Source organism: Lissotriton helveticus, chromosome 1_1 (assembly GCF_964261635.1).
Source record: "Lissotriton helveticus chromosome 1_1, aLisHel1.1, whole genome shotgun sequence".
Taxonomy (NCBI): Eukaryota; Metazoa; Chordata; class Amphibia; order Caudata; family Salamandridae; genus Lissotriton; species Lissotriton helveticus.
Window position 1 is genome coordinate 154921958 of NC_136057.1, and position 25183 is coordinate 154947140.

The window sequence follows — 25183 nt, forward strand, 5'->3', positions numbered from 1 at the left end:
CACAAGCAACAGACATCCACAAGCATCAGACATCCACAAGCATCAGACATCCACAAGCATCAGACATCCACAAGCATCAAGCATCCACAAGCATCAGGCATTCATAAGCATCAGGCATTCAGAAGCATCAGACATCCAGAAGCATCAGACATCCACAAGCATCAGACATCCACAAGCATCAGACATCCACAAGCATCAGACATCCACAAGCAACAAACATCCACAAGCAACAGACATACACAAGCATCAGGCATCCACAAGCAACAGACATCCACAAGCATCAGACATCCACAAGCATCAGGCATCCACAAGCATCAGACATCCACAAGCATCAGACATCCACAAGCATCAGACATCTACAAGCATCAGACATCCACAAGCATCAGACATCCACAAGCAACAGACATCCACAAGCATCACACATCCACAAGCATCACAAGCATCAGACATCCACAAGCATCAGACATCCACAAACATCAGACATCCACAAGCATCACAAGCATCACACATCCACAAGCATCAGGAAAGATAAAACTATTGGCATTGTAAATAACAAAGCTATTAATTCCCTATTTTTAAAAAAAGCACATACATAAAAAATGTGTCCTTTACAATACCAATAGCTCAAACTTTCCTAATGCGAGACATATTGCATTGCTTTGCTTCTCTCCCCTGCTGCACTCTCCTGCTCTCTAGAGATGTAGCATAACGACCAGAGCTGCCATATAAGTCACGTAAATACAAAACATGTTGCATTCCAAATGCTATAGGTGTCACATTCGCGAAAGTTATAACTATTGGCATTCTAAATGACAAAGCCATCAATTTAGCAATTTTAACAACGAAAAAAAAAAAAATATGTCATTTACAAGACCAATAACTACAACTTTTCTAATGCGAGACCTATTGCATTCCAACCCCACTCATCCACGCAACGCCACTCACACACGCAACGCCACTCACACACGCAACGCCACTCACACACGCAACGCCACTCACACACGCAACGCCACTCACACACGCAACGCCACTCACACACGCAACACCACTCACACACGCAACGCCACTCACACATGCCACTCATCCACGCAACGCCACTCATCCACGTAACGCCACTCATCCACACAACGCCACTCATCCACGCAACGCCACTCATCCACGCAACGCCACTCATTCATTTGCAAAACGCAAAAATGTCAAACTCTTCTATTTCGAGACCTATTGCATTTTCTAAAAGTCAATTTCCCTGCTAATATAATTTTCTCCATGTATATTGATGAACATTGACACTACATGTGTGGATAATCGCTGAGCATTGTAGCTTCACTTGAAGTAGGAACACAGCTATTAATTTAGTAATTCATCACTCGAAGATCCAGTCCCGGAACAGTACGTTGATGTCAGATAATGTCTTTATACAGCAATTAAGCAATGATGTCTGCTGAATGTGTATTTCAGAGGCAATGAAACGCTGCCAAGGATGATTAAGCAGCAAGTGCAGCTGAAGTGTTAAATCAGCATTTAAAGATGTTAGGTTTCAATCTGTTGCAATAGAGTAAACATGCCAGCTATAATTCGATGCGCCACTTCACATAGGATGGACAGACAGATAAATAAATATATATATATATATATATATATATATAGATAGATAGATAGATAGATAGATAGATAGATAGATAGATAGATAGATAGATAGATAGACAGACAGACAGACACGCAGGTGGTACGGTAGGTATTCAGAAAGATAGAGCTGAATGGAAGGATAAGTGGAAGGCTGTATGGACAGGTTCGGATTGGATGCTGGTGGATTTCAGCTCCCTCTGCTTCATCAAACTATTATACTCGTACTAAAACAACATGTGTTTACCCTTTCACCGGCTCAAACAACCACCTCTTCTTCCTTCAAGCACCTGCAAAATATGGTCTTTAATAGGCTCACTCACAACCCAACAACCAACAGCAGATCAATGATTGACCTTGATTTAAGCAGTAAGCCATGTGGTTCCAAATCTGATGGGGTCTATATTGTGTGCCTGCACTATACTCTTTGTGTGGAGACGTCCTCCGACATGTTATCTTTCCAAAGTCAAACAACCCATCATTATGCCAGGCCCAAACCAAAGAATAAAAAATATAGCAATGTGTGTCCCTATCTGTTCTAAACATATTAAGAGCTTTATAGTTGGTACTGAAACTATACAAGTGTTTAATTTAGAGTTGATGACGTGTCAATTATTTTCTTGTTCTTGAAATTTATTTAATTCAGAGGGCATCTTGGAGATGGATGAATACCATGTGTCGACATAATTATTTCAGATTTTGAAAATCCATGGGGGTAAATTTAGAAACAATATGAACCTCAAGTGTGTTTACTTATCAAATTTTTATTTTAATAAGTTAAAGAAATGCATCCATTAAAATATAAAACCTTAACACAGTAAAGTAATTTACATTTCTAATGGCTAATTGAACAAACTCATACAAAAAAAAGCAAAAAAGTTATAGTTAATAACTGAAACAAAAATATAATACCGCTGTAAATTAAGCCACCGGAATAATTTCATCAATGTCCACAAGCACAGATACATTACAGATTTTAAGACAAAGCATTTCACAATTAGTTTTCGTCTTATTTGCACCAGCGCGTTAGTAGTAAATTAGCTAAAAATGACTCCAAAGTTAAACGACATAAAGCCAAATGGCCTATATATGTGAGTGAGATTTTTTCCATTGTGCTAGAACAGCAGTACATCAAATATACAAAAAAAGAAATTCGCTACTCTACAGTAATGTGGACATAAGTCAGAATTCTGATAGCAACATGGAGAAAGCATAACAAAAGAAGACAATATTGCTTTAAAAATACATCGTAACACAAAGCGGAGACATTGCATTGATTATTAAAGAAGAGGAAGTATCACAAACCACAGCACGAAATTTACATACACATCAAAATAAAAAGCTATACAAACATACATTTAATAATAACTGAAATAACAGAACGTAGAGATGAAACAATATAAATTATTCACGCAGATATACAACATACTACACAATTACACAAAAAAAACACTGCTCTAATTATTAACACAACTACTAACGAAAAGCAAACATTTTAAAAATTAGATCTGTAAAAATAGGATACAATGCATTACATACATAAAGAGCCGACAATTCAAAATAAACATCCTTCGTTGCAAAAAAAAGACACTACTATGCCAATAAAAATAATAGGAAACAACAAATCTAATAATTCATAACACTATACACACACAAAACAAACAACAAATAACAACTTACCTGTCGAACGATGCACGGAACAGACAACGAAGCCAACACTCCTTACACGGGACCCGCTTTCAACAATATGGGGATTTCCAATTAGACGCGAGTAAATTGTTACGCAACGTGAGAGGATTTTGAAATCTCATTGGCTGACACGGACGTCAATCAAAATAGTACGGGATTCCAAATAAAAACTAGAACGCAATAACTTAAATACGTTAATATAATTATGGGACAGTCACACAAGCACACACACCACAATCACACAAATACACAACACACAAACACCCTCACACACCCTCACCCTCACACACCCTCACTCACACCCACCCTCACCCCCCCACCCTTACAACACACTCACCCTCACTAACCCTCACACACACACCCTCACACACCCCCACACTCACACACCCTCACCCACCACCACCCTCCCTCACACACCTTCACACCCTCAACCTCACACATCCTCACTCACCCTCACACCCTCACACACCCTCACTCACCCTCATGAACTCAACGACACACCCTCACATGCCCCCACCCTCACACACCCCCACCCTCACACACACCCGCCCTCACACACTCTCACACATCCTCACACACCCACACACATTCTCAATAAGCCTCACACCCTCACCCTCGCCCACCCTCACTCACCCTCACCCTCACTCACCCTCACCCTCACTCACCCTCAACACCTCACCCTCACTCACCCTCACTCACCCTCAACCCCTCACCCTCACCCTCACTCACCCTCACCCTCACTCACCCTCAACCCCTCACCCTCACTCACCCTCAACCCCTCACCCTCACTCACCCTCACTCACCCTCACTCACCCTCACTCACCCTCACCCTCACTCACCCTCACTCACCCTCACTCACCATCACTCACCCTCACCCTCACTCACCCTCACCCACCCTCACCCTCACTCACCCTCAACGTCTCACCCTCACTCACCCTCAACACCTCACCCTCACCCTCACTCACCCTCAACCCCTCACCCTCACGCTCACTCACCCTCAACACTTCACCCTCAACGCCTCACTCACCCTCACTCTCACTCACCCTCACTCACCCTCAACCCCTCAGCCTCACCCTCACTCGCCCTCACCCTCACCCTCACTCACCCTCAACCCCTCACCCTCACTCACCCTCACCCTCACCCTCACTCACCCTCAACCCCTCACCCTCAGTCACCCTCACCCTCACTCACCCTCACTCACCCTCAACCCCTCACCCTCACCCTCAACCCCTCACCCTCAACCCCTCACCCTCACTCACCCTCACCCTCACTCACCCTCAACCCCTCACCCTCAACCCCTCACCCTCAACCCCTCACCCTCACTCACCCTCACAACACATATTGTGTTACTATAGGTGTCACATTTGCGATAGATAAAACTATTGGCATTGTAAATAACAAAGCTATTAATTCGCTATTTTAAAAACAAGCACATACATAAAAAATGTGTCCTTTACAATACCAATAGCTCAAACTTTCCTAATGCGAGACATATTGCATTGCTGTGCTTCTCTCCCCTGCTGCACTCTCCTGCTCTCTAGAGATGTAGCATAACGACCAGAGCTGCCATATAAGTCACGTAAATACAAAACATGTTGCATTCCAAATGCTATAGGTGTCACATTCGCGAAAGTTATAACTATTGGCATTGTAAATGACAAAGCCATCAATTTAGCAATTTTAACAACGAAAAAATAAATAAATTATGTCATTTACAAGACCAATAACTCCTACTTTTCTAATGCGAGACCTATTGCATTCCAACCCCACTCATCCACGCAACGCCACTCACACACGCAACGCCACTCACACACGCAACGCCACTCACACACGCAACGCCACTCACACACGCAACGCCACTCACACACGCAACGCCACTCACACACGCAACACCACTCACACACGCAACGCCACTCACACACGCCACTCATCCACGCAACGCCACTCATCCACGCAACGCCACTCATCCACGCAACGCCACTCATCCACGCAACGCCACTCATCCACGCAACGCCACTCATCCACGCAACGCCACTCATCCATTTGCAAAACGAAAAATGTCAAACTCTTCTATTGCGAGACCTATTGCATTTTCAATGCTTGTTTAAGCCGTGTTCTTTTTTCTTAAATTTGTAGGACTGTGCTAGAGCTTCATGTCTCCCTGACTCCGGCGACTGCATCGGTTTGAGTTTTTTTCCCCGATGTGTGTATATGACTCGCCTTCTTTCGCAACAAAGGTAAAAATCTTCCATGAGATTACCGCTTCTTATTGTGAGATCTAGGTCCCCCCCCTTTTTCGAATTCTTTGGTTTATATCGGACCATACCCCCATATATTGTTGTAGCTGTTTAGTTGATGGTGGCACCCTCGTGAATTTGTTGTTGTTTCTTTTTGTTATTTTCTTTGCATTTTATATTATCTGTGGTGCATTTATAGGTGAATGTTTATTCTTTGTTTTCTCTATTCAGAGTGCACTATTCGAATATTTATTTTCTCGTTGCTCCAACCAGGAAAGTCGGAATTTAATACCTTCTTCGAACTCTCGCCCTTCCGAACATTCAGGTGAGCTTCTGCTGCTCTTTTGGTACACACATTTTTCGGATATTTTAGGACTGTTTGCATTATGTTTTGATGTGCTGGAATTCGACATGGAGTAGGAGCGTTAGTGTTAAGAGCCACTCTATGATATCTGTAATTATATGGCCCCCCACTCTCTCTCTCTATGTACTGCAGCACAGATTCTCCTGAAATGTTCGCTTCTGACCTTACTCTGACCACCTAATATCGTTCGTGAGGCTGCTTGTCCACCATTCTTATGTTCCAGGCTTCGTGGGAACTTATTTCCTGGTATGTAAATATTTTAACATCTCTCTCTCCCTTTCATTAGCGAGCTGTCTCTTCTATATTGTGGGACTGGTTGATCCTGTGATCTTTAAGGAACAGATATGATTATCTGACTAATGGATCCCCCAGGGTTGTTTTGATCTTGATGCTCAGATTTCTCCATATAAGAAATTCTGTAATTCTATTTTTTCTTCACTGTATGTATGTGGATTGTATGGGTTAGAGCTTCATTTTGTTCTGTTTTACTCCATGTCATGACCAATTCCTTCTTTGCATTAGAGTACTTTATTTAATTTTGCATTTTTTATTGATTATTTTTGTCTTGCCCACAGATATGCTCTTGTTTGCCCAGAATTTATGAATATGATCTAATTTTATCTACCTGGACATCTGGAAGTCCGTGGTGTTCTTATGTACCCGGATGATTTGCGCCCTGATGAAGGAATTCCCCATTGTGGCACTGTTCCGAAACGCGCGTCGGCGCTTCTTTCTGTCTGGTTGTTGAGAGTTTTTCTAGTTGTCTGAATCTATATGGATGTATCGGTGTGTAAGTGTGTTTGTGACTGGTAGAATGAGTGAATGATGTATGTGCCTTTTTTACTGTTCCTTGTGATTCTGGGCTGATGCGATATGAACTGCATGTGCTGTTTCACTCAATGAAGTATGGATTGTGCTCTATGCATATTTTTCTATGAATACAAATGATAATAAAATAATTTGAATACAATCAGCTGTTCTGTGGGCAATTGTTACTACTGGAACTCTTAGGTCTTTTATATTATTGGGAACTGCCTTTCCATGTTGTTATATATGTAAAAAGGGGCACGGCCTGCACCACCTCTCTGCAACGCAGCGCGGTGGCGTTTCCTGGAAGCACCTAGTGGGCTACTTGGCCCCCATGGTCCCTCAGTTTTGAAGCGGAATTTTTTCCCCAACTTAAAACGCGCCACAGGGTGTGTTTTTACACATCACGTCAGGCCCCTCCCCTCCCTTCACCACTGTGTAAACGAGCCCTGTCACCGTTCTAAATTGAGAGATTAAGTCCCCTTCAATCCTAAGGGTTCCTACGGTCAAACTATCCCACTAGGTACCTCCAGTAAGCGCCAGAGAGTTGCGTTGCAACAAGGTGAAAAAAGGGGCGTGGCCTCTGAACACCTGTCTGCAACGCAGCTCCCTGGCGCATACTGGAGATACCTGTTGGGTTATTTGGCCCTCAGGGACCCTCAGTATTGAAAGAGAATTAATTCCCCAACTTAAAACGTGCCACAGGGCACGTTTGCACAGTGGTGAAGGAAGGAGGCGTGGCCTTAGGTGATATGTCTGCAAGCACACCCTGTGGCGCGTTTTATGTTAGAGAATTAATTCCTCCTCAAACCTGTGGGTCCCTGGGGCCAACTAGCCCAACAGGTCCCTCCAGTATGCACCAGGAGGCTGTGTTGCAGAGAGGTGTTCAGAGGCCACGACCCTTTTTACAACACTCTGCAACACAGCTCCGTGGCGCTTACTAGAGGTACCTGATGGGCTAGTTGGCCCCCAGGGACCCTCAGTATTGACAAGGAATGAATTCCCCAACTTAAACCGCGCCACAGGGTGTGTTTGCACACATGTGAACTCAGGACCCCCCCTCCCTTCACCACTGTGCAAACGCGACCTGTGGCGCGTTTTAAGTTGGGGAATTAAGTCCCTTTGAATCCTGGGGGTCCCTGGGGTCCTTCTAGCCCACCAGGTACCTCCAGTAAGCGTCACCAGGCTGCGTTGCAGAGAGGTGTAAAAAGGGGCGTGGCCTGGAGCACCTTACTGGAGGTACCTGGTGGGCTAGTTGGCCCCCAGGGACCCCCAGTATTGGAGGGGAATTAATTCCCCAATTTAAAACGTGCTACAGGGCGCGTTTGCAGAGTGTGTTTGTGAGGAGGCGGGGTCTTGAGACGATATCGTCTTTTTAAAATAAATTATACATTTGAAAGGGGGGCTGTTTGGCCCCCCTTCCTTTTACTTTTTTTGGGCCCTGGGGACCCCATCCCCCAGATCCTGACCCCCAAATATAAATGTTTACAATTTTTTTACGGGAAGGGGGCCGCGTGGCCCCCCTCCCGTGGCCAATTCCGGGCCCCGGGGACCCCATCCTCTGGGGCATGGTCAATTAATTTAATTTTTTTATGGAGGGGGAGCTGCATAGCCCCCCTCCTCAGGCCACTTCAAGGCCCCGGGGACCCCATCCCCCGGGGCCAGCCTTTTTTAAAAAAAAAAATGTTTTAATGGGGAGGGGGCCACGTGGCCCCCATCTTGGGCTACTGGTAGCCCTAGGGACCCCATCCCCCGGGGCTGGCCCTCACCGTTTGGGACCGTGGGGGGGGTCCCCAATCCCCCCACGGTCCCGCCGGCTCCCTGCCTCCTGCGGGAGCCGGCATTGCTTTTCCATATGGGGAGAAGCTAACATGCTGCTCCCCATATGGAAAAGCAATGTGCTTTGCTTCATTGAAGCGAGAGCAGGTTTCCCTGCTCTCGCTTCAATGAAGCAAAGCAGTTTGCAATGCAAGGGTGGGAGCCCTCCACACTATTGTTTGAAAATGCCTCCGGGATTTGGCCCTCCTGGGGGCTAATAACCTTCAAAGCGTGGGAGCCCGCGCTTCGTTTTTTTTTTGTCAGCTGCAGGATACGAGGATCCTACGCGCATCCAGCGATTAAAAAAAAAATAATAATTTGGGGGGCCTTGGAGGTCCTTGTGGGACCCCATGAGCAGACCTACGCGGTCAGGGTGTGTCTACCCTGCACCCTTTTCACGTTTTGTGGCGTTTTTGGGGGGGGTTCTTGTGCCTCGGTTCTACCGAGGCACAAGATGGCTGCTAACACTTCATGATTTGGATTGTTGACAGCCAATTAAAATACAAGTCATGCACGGCAGGGTGCACGTAAGATGCGCGTAGGGTACGCGGATAGGATCGTGGATCCACCGCGCCCATAGATATATAGATGACTTTAACTGTCATTTCCCAGGAACTACTGAACGGATTTATATCAAATAAGCAAAAGACACGAGTCTGAACCAAGAACTACCTCTTTGCCAAATTTGGTGTAATTCCGTTCAGCAGTTCGGGCTGTAGCTGCGGTTAAAGGTCCTATGGGAAATTGCATGGGGAAAACGTGTTTTGGGACCCCCCTTTTTTCTCGGCCCCTGCTTGATCAATCTTAGTGAAACTTTCAGGATAGGAGCGGACCAGAGCTGGCCAAAAGTTTGGAAACTTTCACGCAGATTCGTCAATCGGCGCCAAAGCTATTCCAAATAGAATGTTGTGGATTTCCTATGGATAATAGGTCCTAATTATAACTACCGACTGCCTGGTAGACTATATCCAATAATCAACCTAATTTAATTCCCAGTGTTCTTTTTATTTTCCTTCATTTGTTCTATGTCTGGTTTTAACAATGTTTCCATCTCCGTTCTATCCACTTTGTTCTTTGCATATCTGATAGTGTCATGTTTGTACCCTCTCTACAAAAACCTATTGGTAAGTGCCTCCTGTGCTTCTTGGAGCGCCATAGGTTCACTGCAATTTCGTTTCATCCTTAAATGTTCTGCATAAGGGATACTCATTTTCAACCTTGGGGGTTGAAAACTTTCTGCTTGCAATCTCGTATTGCCAGCAGTGGGTTTTCTGTACGTACGGGTATGAATCGACCCCTGTTTCACATATACCTTCAAGTCCAAGTATGTAACACTAGAGTTACTGGTGTGTTCTGTGAATTTCAAATTTAAATCATTTGTATTGATATCATGTACAAATGCCTTGGCTGTTTCTTCCGATCCATCCCACAATATGAAAAGATCATTGATTAATCAAATCCACATTACTACAGGGTCGTTCCATTCCCAATTGTTTTCGATTCTGAGCACCTGCTCCTCCCAACAGCCCGTCTGCAAATTAGCATAGCTTGGGGCAAAGCAGATGCCCATTGCAGTACCCTGTAGCTGCTTGTACGTGTCTCCACCAAACATGAAGTGATTATTAGTTAGACATAATCTACACATTTCCACTAACATGCTTGTATGTTGGTATAGGTTGATAGGTCTTGTGTTTAGAAAATGACGTATTGCTCGCAAACCGTCATCGTGATCAATGCTTGTATATAAGCTCACGGCATCTAACATGATCAGGAGATATGAATCTTTCCATGCCATGGTAGCAATTTTATTCAGAAACTCCCTTGTATCCTGGATGTATGCAGGTAGTGCTTTTCCATACACCTGCAGGAAAGAATCTAAATACCTAGAAGTTGGCTCAAATAGACTGCCAATGTCAGAAATTATTGGCCTGCCTGGTGGAGTTTCTTTATTTTTGTAGATTTTCGGTATCAGATATAGGGAGGCATCACTGGATTGTCCACTTTCAGGAATAGGTACTAAGCTTGCGAGATTAACCCTAATCCCCGCCACCTTGCTAAATCCTTCAAATTCTTCTGTTGTACTTCAGACAAGTTACTCTGTGGTACTTTGAGATAGCAATCTTGGTCCTTTAATTGTGACTATATATATATATATGGCATAAATCTTCCTTCATTCAAAGAGAAGCGAGGGACTCAGCGGGGCTCATGAAGACATTTATTTAGAAAAGCAAACGGCATGACCGGTTTCGGCATGGAGCCTTTTTCAAATGCCACAGTTCGCTCGTTCTTCCCATCTAGTATTTGTAGGGCTCCTCCTACCCAGTGATGGCGGGCCCAGCTGCAGCTCATTACGTGCTGATGCCCCCACAGGGGGCACGGACTGCCGATCCCATCATGCACCTTGCTGGTATTCTGTGAGCTGCAGTGGGAGAGATCTTGCAAAAATCCTGGGCAACAAATGTCCTTAAGTCCCCAACTTCCAAGTCTCCTTGTGCCTGCGTCCTCAAGGCCGGGGTTGCAGAGACAGTGCACGCGCTATATACATACATATATATATATATATATATATATTACCTACTGGCGGTCGCCAGTAGGTAGTTTTAGTTAGGATTGTTTTCCATAGGAAATCCGCAACATTCTATTGGGAATAACTTTGTCGCCGGATGAGGGATCTGCCTGTAATTTTCCTTAACTTTGCCTCGCTGCGCTCCGCTCCTTCCCTGAAAGTTTCGGGGGGATCCGTCAAGCGGGGGCCGAGATAAAAGGGGGGTCCCAAAACGTGTTTTCCCCATGTTAATTTCCATAGGGCGGTTGGACTCACTTTTAGCCCGAACGGCTGAATGGATTTCCACCAAACTTGGCAAAATTGTAGGGACTGGTACCCCGATGTGCCTTTGCTATGTCTCAAGATATATGCTCTAGTGGTTTTTACGAAAATTAACTTTGAAAAAATATATATTGGGCTACATTGGGCTATATATATGTTAGAGCCCTAATGTAGCCCAATGTAGCCCAATGTAGCCCAAAGATGGCCACCGGAGACAAAAAAAAACAAATGTAGCCCAAATATCAGCCAGATGTAGCCCAACTATAGCCCAATGACAGAATGTCCCAGAGTGTTCTAAAGAACAACTAGAGCGCTAACAGTCTTACTTATGACAAAAGTATGGCACACCTGAAGTCATCTTGATTGGAATAAAGTGTTAACACTTAAAACATTTAATTTGCAAAGGAACAAAATGTGGGGGTTCATTTTGCCATAGAAATTAAGATTAGTGCTGAAGAAAGAAAAATTAGGGCACATTTTGAGTGACTTCTCAAATCCTCTTATATTTCATTAAAAAAATTCTGATATGCAGTCTCCCAAGATGGCCACCAGAGACAAAAGAGCCCAAATGTAGCCCAAATATCACCCAGATGTAGCCCAACTATAGCCCAATGACAGAATGTCCCAGAGTGTTCTAAAGAACAACTAGAACGCTAACAGTCTTACTTATGACAAAAGTATGGCACATCTGAAGTCATCTTGATTGGAATAAAGTGGTAACACTTAATACATTTAATTTGAAAAGGAACAAAATGAGGGGTTTCATTTTGCCATAGAAATTTTATATATATATATATATATATATATATATATTTATTTTTTTTCACTGAAAAAACCATACGTTTCACACCAGTTATAGTTAGGAATTAGCATTTAAAAAACCTATTAAATTCACTGAAAAAACCATAGGTTTCACACCAGTTATAGTTAGGTGGAAATTTTACTTGCATAAAACCATTGAAATTCCCACGTTATAGTTAGTTGGACTTACTATAACTTGCGCGTGCAATGCACTGCTGATGACGTCACATATTACATCACTCATGACATGGTCAGTGACATCACTCATGACATCACTGATGACATCTCAAATGACATCACTGATGACATCATCCAGTGAATGTGTATCTTTCTGAAAAATAAATATTTTTTATATATGTATATCTAAAGGTTGATTGAAGAATAAATGGGTAAATAAATGTATAAATGGATGTTTTTTTGTGTAAAATTGATTGGTTAACTGACTTATTAAATGTATCTTAGTGAATACATATATTAGCGAGTAATGTTTAAATATTTAAATATCTGTATCTGTGTCTCACTTTGTGTATAAGTGGCTGCATGGGTTGGTGAGTAGCTACATGAGTGTGTATGTGGGTTATTAGTTGTTTTTTTGAGTATCAATATCAGTGTCTGTATGGTTCGGTGGGGGATATTACTTAGAGCACAGATGCATGAATGAGTGACTCACTATTTGTATGTATTTTGAAGACAGCATGTGTGCAAGACTGTATGGGTGGATGATTGTGTGTATGGGTGGGTTAGTGAGTATGTGTTTTTATAATTGATTGTTTAAGAGAGTAAATGTGTTTCCGTTTCTGTAGAAGTATGTGTAGTGGTGTGTATATAGCAGTATAATCAAGTAAGTGGTTCTTTGATAGTTTATTTGCATGTGTGAATTTGTGTGTGAGTAACTATATGGATGAGTATTAGTGTGTAACAGGATGTATAGGTGTATGAGTACATATAATGAGTAAGTACATGCATGAGTGACTATATAGAACTGTTGGTGAATGAGTGGATGTGTATGTAGATGTTGGAATTACCTAATAAGTTGTTGTAATTGGTATTGGTTTCTCCTTTTTTAAGAAAATTTTAGTTTCTATTTTTGAATGTGTGTGTCAAAGGTTATTTTATGCTGATAGGAGGTCTGCCACTTTGTCACAAGGATGTTGTCATCAGTGATGTCATTTGAGATGTCATCAGTGATGTCATGAGTGATGTCACTGACCATGTCATGAGTGATGTAATATTTGACGTCATCAGCAGTGCATTGCACGCGCAAGTTATAGTGAGTCCAACTAACTATAACGTGGGAATTTCAATGGTTTTATGCGAGTAAAATTTCCACCTAACTATAACTGGTGTGAAACCTATGGTTTTTTCAGTGAATATATATATATATATATATACTACTTAGCGGCGCACAGCTGCAATTGCAGGTGATTACTAGTGGAGTGAGTAAAAATAAATAAATGGCAACAATATATAAAGGAAAAATTACGACGAACAGTAGAATAGATGGACGATGTAGTTCTGAAGTAGCTAGAATAGTGTCTCCTGGATGGTGGGGAGAGTGAAGGCATAGGTTAACCCTAGGTAGTGATGCACAGATTTATTTAAAGGGTGCGGGTAAGGGAGGAACAGATCAGCCAGATGGTTTAAGGAGGGTTTAGATATTTGTTGGAGAGAAGTTTCAGTTTCTTCTTGAAGTGAGGGAATGATTGTCACGTATGTCCTGTGGCAGTGATTTCCAAATTCTGGGATTCCTTTTATATTCCTCTACCACCAGTGGCGGCTCGCATAGGGCGTGCTGTGGAGCGGGCGGGGGAGGGGCAAGGTGGTGGTAGCAAACACGGACATACGATGGAACGGAGGAAAGTAATTATTATGTTCCGTCGTATGTCTGAGTATCCTACCCAATAGTAACAAAGGAGATCCCTTGGGGACAAATACTTGCGACACACAATGGTATTTGGTTAACACCAAATTAGCCCATATATTAGAAATAGATATCCACAAACCAACCAATAAATTGTATAGTTACTCTTTATTTTTTTATGTTAAAAAACTTGCTTGAATTTTACCACAAAATTAAAAACAGTACATAACAAGTGCATTCAAAAACATTTACAGTTGCATCATATTAAAAAGTGTTTTGACTATTAAAAAGACAATCCTTTGTTAGAGGAATTGGCCAGTACAATACAATATAAAATACAAAATCATAAAAAAGAGAAAGTAAGGAGAGAAAGCAACAGACAATCCTATTTGTCATATGGATACATATCAGGGAATCTTAATGTAAACCCCTACTCCAGGACACACTCTACTTTTGGTGTCTATGGGGTAAGCTCTGTCCCTTGATTATGTGAACCGGGCGTCGACGCGTTTCGATGGTTTAAAAACAATCGACCATCTTTTTCAAGACCTATATCAGACACCAAAAGTAGAGTGTGTCCTGGAGTAGTGGTTTACATTAAGATTCCCTGATATATATTCATATGACAAATAGGATTGTCTGTTGCTTTCTCTCCTTACTTTCTCTTTTTTATGATTTTGTATTTTATATTGTATTGTACTGTCCAATTCCTCTAACAAAGGATTGTCTTTTTAATAGTTAAAAAACACTTTTTAATATGATGCAACTGTACATGTTTTTGAATGCACTTGTTATGTACTGTTTTTAATTTTGTGGTAAAATTCAAGCAAGTTTTTTAACATAAAAAATAAACTATACAATTTATTGGTTGGTTTGTGGATATCTATTTCTAATATATGGGCTAATTTGGTGTTAACCAAATACCATTGTGTGTCGCAAGTATTTGTCCCCAAGGGATCTCCTTTGTTACTATTGATTAGTACTCTAATCCACTGGGTGTAACAGGGTCTCTCTCTTAATTTTACTCTCTGAGTATCCTACCCCCCTCACTCTGCCCCTCCCCTGCCCCGCCTCATCGCTCCGCAGAACGCCCTATGAGAGCTGCAACTGTCTACCACACTGTCACTCAATTTCCATGTCACATCTCAATATTGTAACTGCATATTTGCATGTATTTGTCTCATTTACTACCTATCTATCACAGTTGTTTCTTCTAGGGCTGTCTGTTACTTTACATCTTTGGATTTATTCTAGCCCATTCGTTCTATCGCTGCATCAAATTCTGAACACTGGATGTAAAACATGTTGCCTGAGTTTACTAAAGGAAAAGCAGAACCAAGAACATGTTTGTCTTTTCGCTCCTGAAATTGAAACATAGGCAAGATGATCCTTCTATGAAACATTTATGAAAAACACTCACTGGATGATGTCATCAGTGATGTTGAGATGTCAACAGTGATGTCACTGACCATGTCATGAGTGATGTAATATGTGAGGCCATAAGAAGTGCATTGCGGAGTCATACATTTTAGTTAGCTCCGGTAACTATAAATGCTGGATTTCTGTGGTTTTGTGTGTGTAAAATCTGAGCCTAACTATAATGTCCCTGCAACCTCTGGGTTTTTTCAGTTAATTTCGTAGGTTTTTAAATGTTTTTTCCACACTATAACGTCCTGTCACCTTTGGTTTTTAGTGAATTTTGAAGGTTTTTTTAAATTATATTTCCTAACTGTAACCTGAGAGTGGGGGGTGTGAGTAGCTGTATAGGTCGGTGAGTCGGTGTGTGAGTGGCTGTGTGGGTCTGAGTGTGTGTGTGAGTGGCTGTATGGTTGTGTGAGCAGGTGTGGAGTGGCTGTATGTGTCTGTGTGTGTCAGGGAGCACTGTCTCCATCCTTCACACCTTGATGTATGGTGCTTCACAAAAGCTTCAGGAATGCAAGCAGCACCCTTTGCTTGTATGGGAGGTGGTTATGCAGCCTCCATCTCTACTAAGGGAGGCTCTACTAGCGGAAACCCAAAACGAATCTCACTGAGCTTATAACCATACACTTCCTTGACATACAGATTCATACCACTCACCTGTTACTCCTTGCACATCTACAATGCACTCAGGGTGTTAGCAAAGGGCCTGGTGTCACAGCAATTTAGAGGAAAATCAGAGTGAGAATTGTGTGTTTTGTGAGCTCCTACAGACCACTGAGCAATACTCTGAGCCTTCAATTTCAATACACATATAAGGCCTCAGCACTCATGAATGATTGCTGCATATTCTGGGCAACAACAATCATAAATACAGTGGATTTTTGCAGTTATGTAAATGAGATCAGAGGTGCACTCCATGCAGGGGGCATTCCTGACCCCACGGGGTGCTCAGCTCGCAACTAGGAACTCGCCGCTAGACTCCAATTCCTCCGTGTTCCACTGCCCCCTCCTGGGGTTTTTACAAACGTTCTGTGACTGCACATCTTTCTCCACTGCTGTCACTCTGAACGTCCTAGCACATCATGTTTTCAGCCCCTCACCTAGGTTTCCCTTCCTTCTCCCCTGAGGGTTTCCCAGAGACCACAGGGTAAGAGCCAGAGGCGAGAGGCCTATACCAGGAGGCCCCACAGCACTCACCTGTGGGCTGTCTGCCCCGTCACATGTTGTATCCCACTCAATGTCTTCACCATAGTTGTCCTCCTCCAACCCTTACCAGAGTTCTTTCTCAGATTCCTAACCTTAGGGTTCATTCACCTGGGATTTATCACCCAGAGACCTCTCCCTGCAGCCCCCCGAATCCTCATGCAGTGTCTCTCTCAGAGTACTATACCAGGCAGCCACTCAGCTCACATGTGGAGGCCAATTCCCAAGGCCCTGTCAATCAGATTCTCACTACCAGAGTCTTTTTCCTGGGTGTCAGACAGCTCTCACCCAGCCACTTCCAGAAAGTAGTCTCACCATCTACATCTGTTGCAGAGTTACATTTGTCTGTAGTTCTCCCTCTCTCTATATCAGAGGTCTTCAAACTTTTCCATGTTGAGCCCCCCCCAGCTGAATTCCCCAAGATGTTGGGCCCCCCCACCACCCGACAGAAACCTCGGGAATCCAGCACACCACATGATCGACTGCCACGTGCACACCACGGGCCATATCCGGTAAAGAATGCTCAACACAACAAGAGTGCCTAGTAAACTGCAGGCCTGTGAGTGGGTGTGGCGTCCCTCCATCTGTGCCCCATCCACATCCAAACGCCTTCAACCACTTGCAAACCCATCCACCATCCATCCATCCATCATCTCACCCATCCATCCCTCCATCCACCCCCTCACCCATCCATCCATCCCTTCACCAATCCATCCACTCTTCCACCCATCCATCCACCCACTCATCCACCCATCCACCCACCCACTCATCCATCCAACCATTCACCCCTTCACCCAAGCTATCCTCCCACTCATCCATCCACTCCTCCACCCATCCATCCACTCTTCCACCCATCCATCCACTCTTCCACCCATCCATCCACACCTCCACCCATCCATCCACACCTCCACCCATCCATCCATTCACTCATCCATCCAACCACCCACCCTCTCACCCATCCAGCCATCCCCCCACCCACTCATCCATCCACCCAGTCACTCATCCGTCCACCCACTCAACCCTCCACTCATCCACCCACCCATCCATCCCTCCGCTCTCCACCCTCCCCCCACTCATGCATGCACTCTCTGACCCATCCATTTCCATGCTCCTCTCCTCACCCATCCTAGCACACACCTGCCCATCCACTCTGCCAATCATTCATCCATGTCCTCACTCATCCATCCATCCATCCTCCCCCTCTCTCTCCATTCCCCCCTCAGCCAGCCACCCATCCCTCCATCCACCCTTCACCCATCCATCCACTCATCCATCCACTCATGAATCCATCCATTGACCACTCATCCAACCCTTCACTCCTCCATCCATCCCCGTCCATCCACCCTCCTCAATCACCCATCCATCCCAACATCCACCCCTTCACTCATCCATCCATTCATTCACCCCTTCACCCATCAATATATCAATCCATCCATCACCACTCTCATCCATCCACCCACCGACTCGTCCACCATCCACCCCCCATCGATCCATCCACCATTTCACTGATCCATCCACCCCTCCACCCATCCATCTACCCTTCCAACCATACACACATCCATCCTCTCTCCCACCATCCATTCACCCCTTCACTCACCATCCTTCCACCCCTTCACTCCTCCATCCATCCCCCGTCCATCCACCCTCCTCAATCACCCATCCATCCCCACATCCACCCCTTCACTCATCCATCCATCCATTCATTCACCCCTTCACCCATCAATACATCAATCCATCCATCACCTCTCTCATCCATCCACCCACCGACTCATCCACCATCCACTCCCCCCATCGATCCATCCACCATTTCACTGATCCATCCACCCCTCCACCCATCCATCTACCCTTCCAACCATACACACATCCATCTCCTCTCCCACCATCCATTCACCCCTTCACTCACCATCCTTCCACCCCTTCACTCCTCCATCCATCCCCCCGTCCATCCACCCTCCTCAATCACCCATCCATCCCCACATCCACCCCTTCACTCATCCATACATCCATTCATTCACCCCTTCACCCATCAATACATCAATCCATCCATCACCTCTCTTATCCATCCACCCACCGACTCATCCACCATCCACCCCCCCATCGATCCATCCACCATTTCACTGATTCATCCACCCCTCCACTCATGCATCCATCTTCTCTCCCACCATCCATTCACCCCTTCACTCACCATCCTTCCACCCGTTCACCCATCCATCCATCCCCTCACTCATCCATCCACCCCCCACCCATACATCCACCATGTCACCCTCGCATCCACCATTCCACCCATCACCCCACCCATACATCCACCACTCCGCCCATACATCTATTCACCCACATGGCAACATAATGGACGTCTGGTGTCCGGCTCCACCCGACATCCCTCACACATTTAATGATTCAAATTCGAATCTGCAGACCAACATCCCTGAACACCGACACTTCGGTGCCCACACAAAGATCCTCATGAGTTGAGGACCGCAGACCAGAGCCCACCTTCCCGATTCATGGCCCAAACCCGGATTGCAACCTCTCCCTCCCTTCCCAAAATAACTGAAGGTCGGTCAGCCTTAGTGTGGGAACCTACCTGCGCAAACTGATGAACTGAGTATCAGCAGCATAAGCCAACGTCCTGCTCCTGAAAGATGTAATCAGATCTGACAAAGTACCGACATACATTAGAAAAATTGTAATAATGAAGAGCCACACTGCACTCCACAAAGAATGGCCATCTTCTCCTATCCTAAAGTGCAAGTGACAAAGTCTGAAAGCACCGTATGAGACTTGCGCTAGTCCAACAATATGCTGTCGTATGAGTTTCATGACGCTGGGTGAGCACTAGGTGGTCTACGGTTTCAAAAGTGGTGGAAAGATCCTGCAGGATCAGTGATGCTGCCTTTCTCTCATCAAGTATGGTCCTCCTCTCAATCCAAGGCCAGGATTAGTGCAGTGTCTGTCCAGAAGCCCGGTCTTCAGTTTTTAAGGTGGTGGTAAGGCTCTTAAGGAGCTTGCATTTTTTACCTGTATTGTTGATTTCTTGTGCTATGACACATAATACTTCACACATTTTCTATCCGCGTTGCCTTTTTGCTTAGGAGAGCCTACCACAGGGAGGTCAAAGAACCCTAATGGAAAACTGTTAATGTTTGGGGACTGGCTTGGGGAACATAACTCAGAAGGTCATTTTCCCAAACTTGCTGTAAGCTTCCTTCGAAACGGTTGGTCTTGTTTCCTCACTCATTAGCTAGGAGCTTTGACAAAGTGAGACCTTTCATACATGCTGTCAAAAGTTTATTCTTTTCTTGTCATCTTCCTATCATGGTGACTGTAAAACAGGATTCATCCCTTTTGATTCTAAAGTGAGGAAATTGGTGAATGGTGTGGCAAGACCAAACAATAGGCCACATTCCGTCATTATGCGTTAGCACACTAACACAACTCTCTGCCTGGGAATACAGGCCCTCCCCCCCCTCACTCCCACCCCCCTTGAAAGGTTGGGGCCCTGGGCCAGAGCCCACCCCGCCCGTGCCTCGAAACCTCTCTGGAAACCTTCTCTGCCTTCTGTGAAAAGCAAACTCTCCCAGGAGGGGGTTAATTCACAGAGTCCACAGCTTCAGCTGCAGTGGGAGGTAAAGGGTCTCCTCTGCTAAAACTGGAAGCGTGTCTGTTTGTTTGCTTTTGTTTTTGGCAGAGGAGACCCCTGCCTCGCACAGCTGTCGACTCCGTGAATTGGCCCCCTCCTGGGAGAATCACCCAGACAAAGGGAAGACCGGAGTGGAGCCCGCGCCCCCCCTGGGATGGTGCCGCGGCCCCCCAGGGGGGCGCGCCCCACAGATTGAAGAACCCTGCTCTATATGGTCTGTATCTGATACCGTGCCTTGGGGTTTCTACCAAAAACTATGCATTGGGGTGCCACAGCCTTCACTTGTGGTGCCTTCCGGGCTCCTTTAGCTGGGGGTCCCCAAGGCCTTCACTTGGGATCTCAGAATCATCACCTTGGGTCTCCTTTAGAGTGCTGTGTCTGGCTCTCTCTCAGCATCCAATTATTTGTGGTGTCTATGAGCTCTAACCAGAGGTCTCATCCAAAGCCATTCCTTGGGGTGTCTGGGTGTTCCACCTGGAGATTTCCAGAGATTACTCTACCCTCGGGTTCTCTACCCCACAAATGATATCTCTTCCAGTCATGACGGTCTCGCATCGGGGTCCTCCCAAGTCCACATTTGGGTCTCGTCCAGATCCCTAAATTTGGCAAAGCACCATTCCAACCTCTCCCGGAGCTTTAAGAGAGCATAATTAAGGTAGGAGCACCAGGACATGTGAAAGGGAGACACTCCCCTAGCAGAAACACTGAGAATACTGGGTTGTGTGGCTGGCATCAATATTTAGAACAAGGTAGGAGTTGAACTGGAAGGAAGGGCTAAATGTACTAAATAAGGGTTGAAATTTGCATTTATATTTGCACGTAAGTGCAATTGGTAATGTTTCACTGGAGTTGGATGGAAGGAAAACCTTGAACTATGAGGGGGGTGTACTGCGATGGGAGCTGACTGGCATATCCAGGAAGACTATTCTAGATGGGCTCAGACATATCTTGAACAGTGGTAGGCCTGGAAGGAAAATCTAGCACTGAGGGGGCTACTGAGAAAATAGTGCACTGGGAACGAGGACGTATAGTAGACACTGTAAAGTGGTGAGAACTTGGAGAGATGCCCTGTACTGGGATGTCAGATGCAGTCAGTTTAAGAGCTGAGTAAAGGGGCTGGTTGCTCGTGTGATGTTTCACTGTATTGGGGACAGAAAGTGAGGTACTGGAAGGACAGAGTCCCGGCATTGCTATGGGGGCTGGAGAAAGATACAATCTCAAGATGAGAGCTGTAGGTGAGATGAGGAGTTGAAGGGAGATATACTGTGAGGGGACAGTGGAAGAATTATACTAGCTCTTTCCAGATGTCTCGTTTTCACATTGCGCTGCGCCCCCCCCGCCCCCCCATCCTCCTCCCTGCCCCCCTAAACACGTTTAATAAGACTCCCACTCCAGGAACAGATATAGCTTTCTACACGTTAAAGAGTTCCACAACAACGCTCAAACAGGAAGCAGCATCAAGAAAACAATGATTTAAAATTTGAAACTGAACATATAAAAATATCTACTGTACCAAAATGTTTACTTCTTCACCCGTAGACATTTTCACAACAGAAGGCAATTTATTCACAAGGAAAAAACAAACAACCTCAAAGATAGAATAAAAATAGCATTTTATTTTAAAATTTCAAAGTACCAGCTTTGAAATGTTACGCCCAATCAGATTAAATATCTGCTAAATTACTAACAGCACATCATCTCTCACACTACTAGACTTAAAAAATAAAAATAAACAAATCTTCATGTAAACATTAGGGTCTTCAATTGGCAGAACATATTCAATTTTAAAAAAGTAATCTGTCAATTCAGTCATTAACAAACAGATGGGAGTCCATGAAAATAGTCCATTATTGTTCATCATTAATCTACTTCCTCAATGGTGGGTCCAGTGCCGGAGCTCCCTTGGCGAGCCTGAGCTCCACAGCTCCCACCAGGCATTCCCCCAGGCATCCCACCCTGGTACAGTTTGGTGACGATGGGATTACAGACCTTCTCCAGCTCCTTCTGCTGGTGTTCATACTCCTCTTTCTCTGCCAGCTGATTGCTCTCCAACCAGGCGATAGTCTGGTTACATTTGTCCACAATCGTCTTCCGCTCATCTACGCTGATCTTGTCTTTAAGTTTGTCATCCTCCACTGTGCTCTTTATGTTGAAGGCGTAGGACTCCAGTGCGTTCTTGGCAGAGACTTTCTCTCTCTGGGCTTCATCATCTGCTTTGTACCTCTCTGCCTCCTGCACCATCCTCTCAATCTCCTCTTTGCTCAGTCGGCCCTTGTCGTTGGTGATGGTGATCTTGTTCTGTTTGCCAGAACTCTTGTCCACAGCAGAGACATTTAAGATACCATTGGCATCTATATCAAAGGTCACCTCGATCTGTGGCACACCACGAGGGGCCGGTGGGATTCCGCTCAGATCAAATTTCCCCAGGAGATTGTTGTCCTTGGTCATGGCTCTTTCACCCTCATACACTTGAATGAGGACGCCTGGCTGGTTATCAGAGTAAGTGGAGAATATCTGGGTTTGCTTGGTTGGGATGGTAGAGTTGCGTTTGATGAGGACAGTCATTACACCACCTGCTGTCTCAAGCCCCAGTGAGAGAGGTGCTACATCCAGGAGGAGCAAGTCTTGCACATTCTCAGACTTGTCCCCCATTAGTATAGCAGCCTGCACTGCTGCACCATAGGCCACAGCTTCGTCTGGGTTGATACTTTTGTTTAGTTCTCTGCCATTAAAAAAGTCTTGCAGTAGTTTTTGTATTTTGGGAATGCGAGTGGACCCTCCAACGAGCACAATGTCGTGGATCTGAGCTTTGTCCAACTTGGCATCCCTCAAGGCCTTCTCCACAGGATCAAGAGTCCCTCTGAAGAGGTCAGCACACAGCTCCTCAAAGCGTGCTCTGGTGATGGAAGTGTAGAAATCGATGCCTTCGAACAGGGAGTCAATCTCAATGCTGGCCTGAGTGCTGGAAGACAGGGTCCTCTTGGCTCTCTCGCAAGCAGTTCTCAGTCTCCTGACTGCCCTCTTGTTCTGGCTGATGTCCTTCTTGTGCTTTCTTTTGAACTCCTCAATAAAGTGATTGACCATTCGGTTGTCAAAGTCTTCACCTCCCAAGTGGGTGTCTCCAGCTGTGGCCTTAACTTCAAAGATGCCATCATCAATCGTTAGAATGGAGACATCAAAGGTACCACCACCAAGGTCAAAGATCAGGACATTGCGCTCTCCCCTGCCACTCTTGTCGAGGCCATAGGCAATCGCAGCCGCTGTTGGCTCATTGATGATTCTCAGCACATTTAAGCCAGCTATTACTCCAGCATCTTTAGTGGCCTGCCTCTGGGAGTCATTGAAGTAAGCAGGCACAGTGATGACAGCATTGGCGACTGGGTGACCCAAGTATGCCTCTGCAATCTCCTTCATCTTGATCAGCACCATGGAAGACACCTCCTCTGGGGAGAAAGTCTTGTTCTCCCCTTTGTACTCCACCTGAACCTTGGGCTTCCCACCATCACTCACCACCTTGAAGGGCCAGTGCTTCATGTCAGCCTGCACAACTGTGTCATCAATCTTTCTGCCAATCAGTCTCTTAGCATCAAAGACAGTGTTCTGGGGGTTAAGGGCCACCTGGTTCTTAGCAGCATCTCCAATGAGCCTCTCAGTGTCTGTAAAGGCCACATAGCTGGGGGTGGTGCGGTTGCCCTGGTCGTTGGCGATGATCTCCACCTTGCCATGCTGGAAGACCCCTACACAGGAGTAGGTGGTGCCCAGGTCGATGCCAATGGCGACTCCTTTGGGTGCACTCATTTTCTTCAGTGTTGCCTGAGCAGCGAGCTCCGCTTCAAGATGCTTCGCAGTCTCTTTTTAAAGTCCTTCTTCTGGCAAAAGCTGGATATCTTCAAGAATTGCACCCTGGTAGAAGCCTCTGTGAGATGTGCTTTTTTTCGGCAGGTGACCAGGAGAAACTTCTTCTGCGGTTTTTCGTCTGTGAAGTAGAGAGAGCAGACTGTGCTTCTTCTGTCAGTGTCTCGCCTTCAAGCGCTAGTCTACCGCTGTAGACTCCTCCGGGTCAGGCCTCTGTCTCCCTCTCTTCGATTCACCCCTCTGAGGAATGACAGCTGACAGGCAACACGCCGTATTTATTCTCTGCATGCCGAGGGGCTCGTGCGGGAACAGCCAATCACTGCGCGTCCAGCCCTCCCACCCTTCGACTTCATTCCCGAATATTCCCGAGGTCTCTTCGGCCGAGAAGCTTCCAGCGCTTGCCAGCACAAGCTTCGTAACAACCAATCAGGACGAGTTAAAACCCTGATGTCACTACAATGACAAACAAAACAGAAAAGGGACAAGAGACTCAATCCTCGCCCTACTCCTGGGCGGCCATGTTGGACGAGAAAGTCGAAGCACCGCCTCCGTGTTGAACAACCTGATCCAAAACAGAAGACGATTTATTAAAGTGCCACCATCGCCTTTCATACCAAAAAGCACCTCTCATCCAGTCCTAAACTTACGAATCATCTGAGTGAGAAACGGCATTGGGCCTATAATATTAAATCATGACTGTTACTGTAGGACGTGAATTAATTTTAATGTAAACGCGTTTATTGCTGAAATACAAGAGCTTTTAAAAAAACACATTATTAGGGCGCTTTATTTCGCAGTGGACCTCTGGTGTTATATTATTAGCGCGGTTTCTCGTCCTTTCTAGATTATGTCAGATCGGATCAGGCGAGAAAGACATGCGCATGCGTTAATGAGCTGGCCGCATGGAAGCATCCTGAGCATTCTACAAATGTCCCGAAAAATAGTTATTTACATGGACACGCCCCTCGCCTCTAATTGGTCAATACATGCCGAGCCTCTCGTGGTGCTGGGCGTTTCCTAAGGTCCTCCGATAAGC

At 45.2% G+C, this 25183-nt stretch overlaps 1 protein-coding gene across 1 annotated transcript; it reads right to left on the reverse strand.

Annotated features, from left to right (window-relative positions):
• Positions 1–21888: 21888 nt before the first annotated feature.
• On the reverse strand, positions 21889–24499 carry LOC144768378 (heat shock 70 kDa protein-like). The gene has a single exon (XM_078651985.1). The coding sequence runs from the start codon at positions 24088–24090 to the stop codon at positions 22153–22155; it is 1938 nt and encodes a 645-aa protein (XP_078508111.1). The 5' UTR covers positions 24091–24499; the 3' UTR covers positions 21889–22152.
• Positions 24500–25183: the final 684 nt, after the last annotated feature.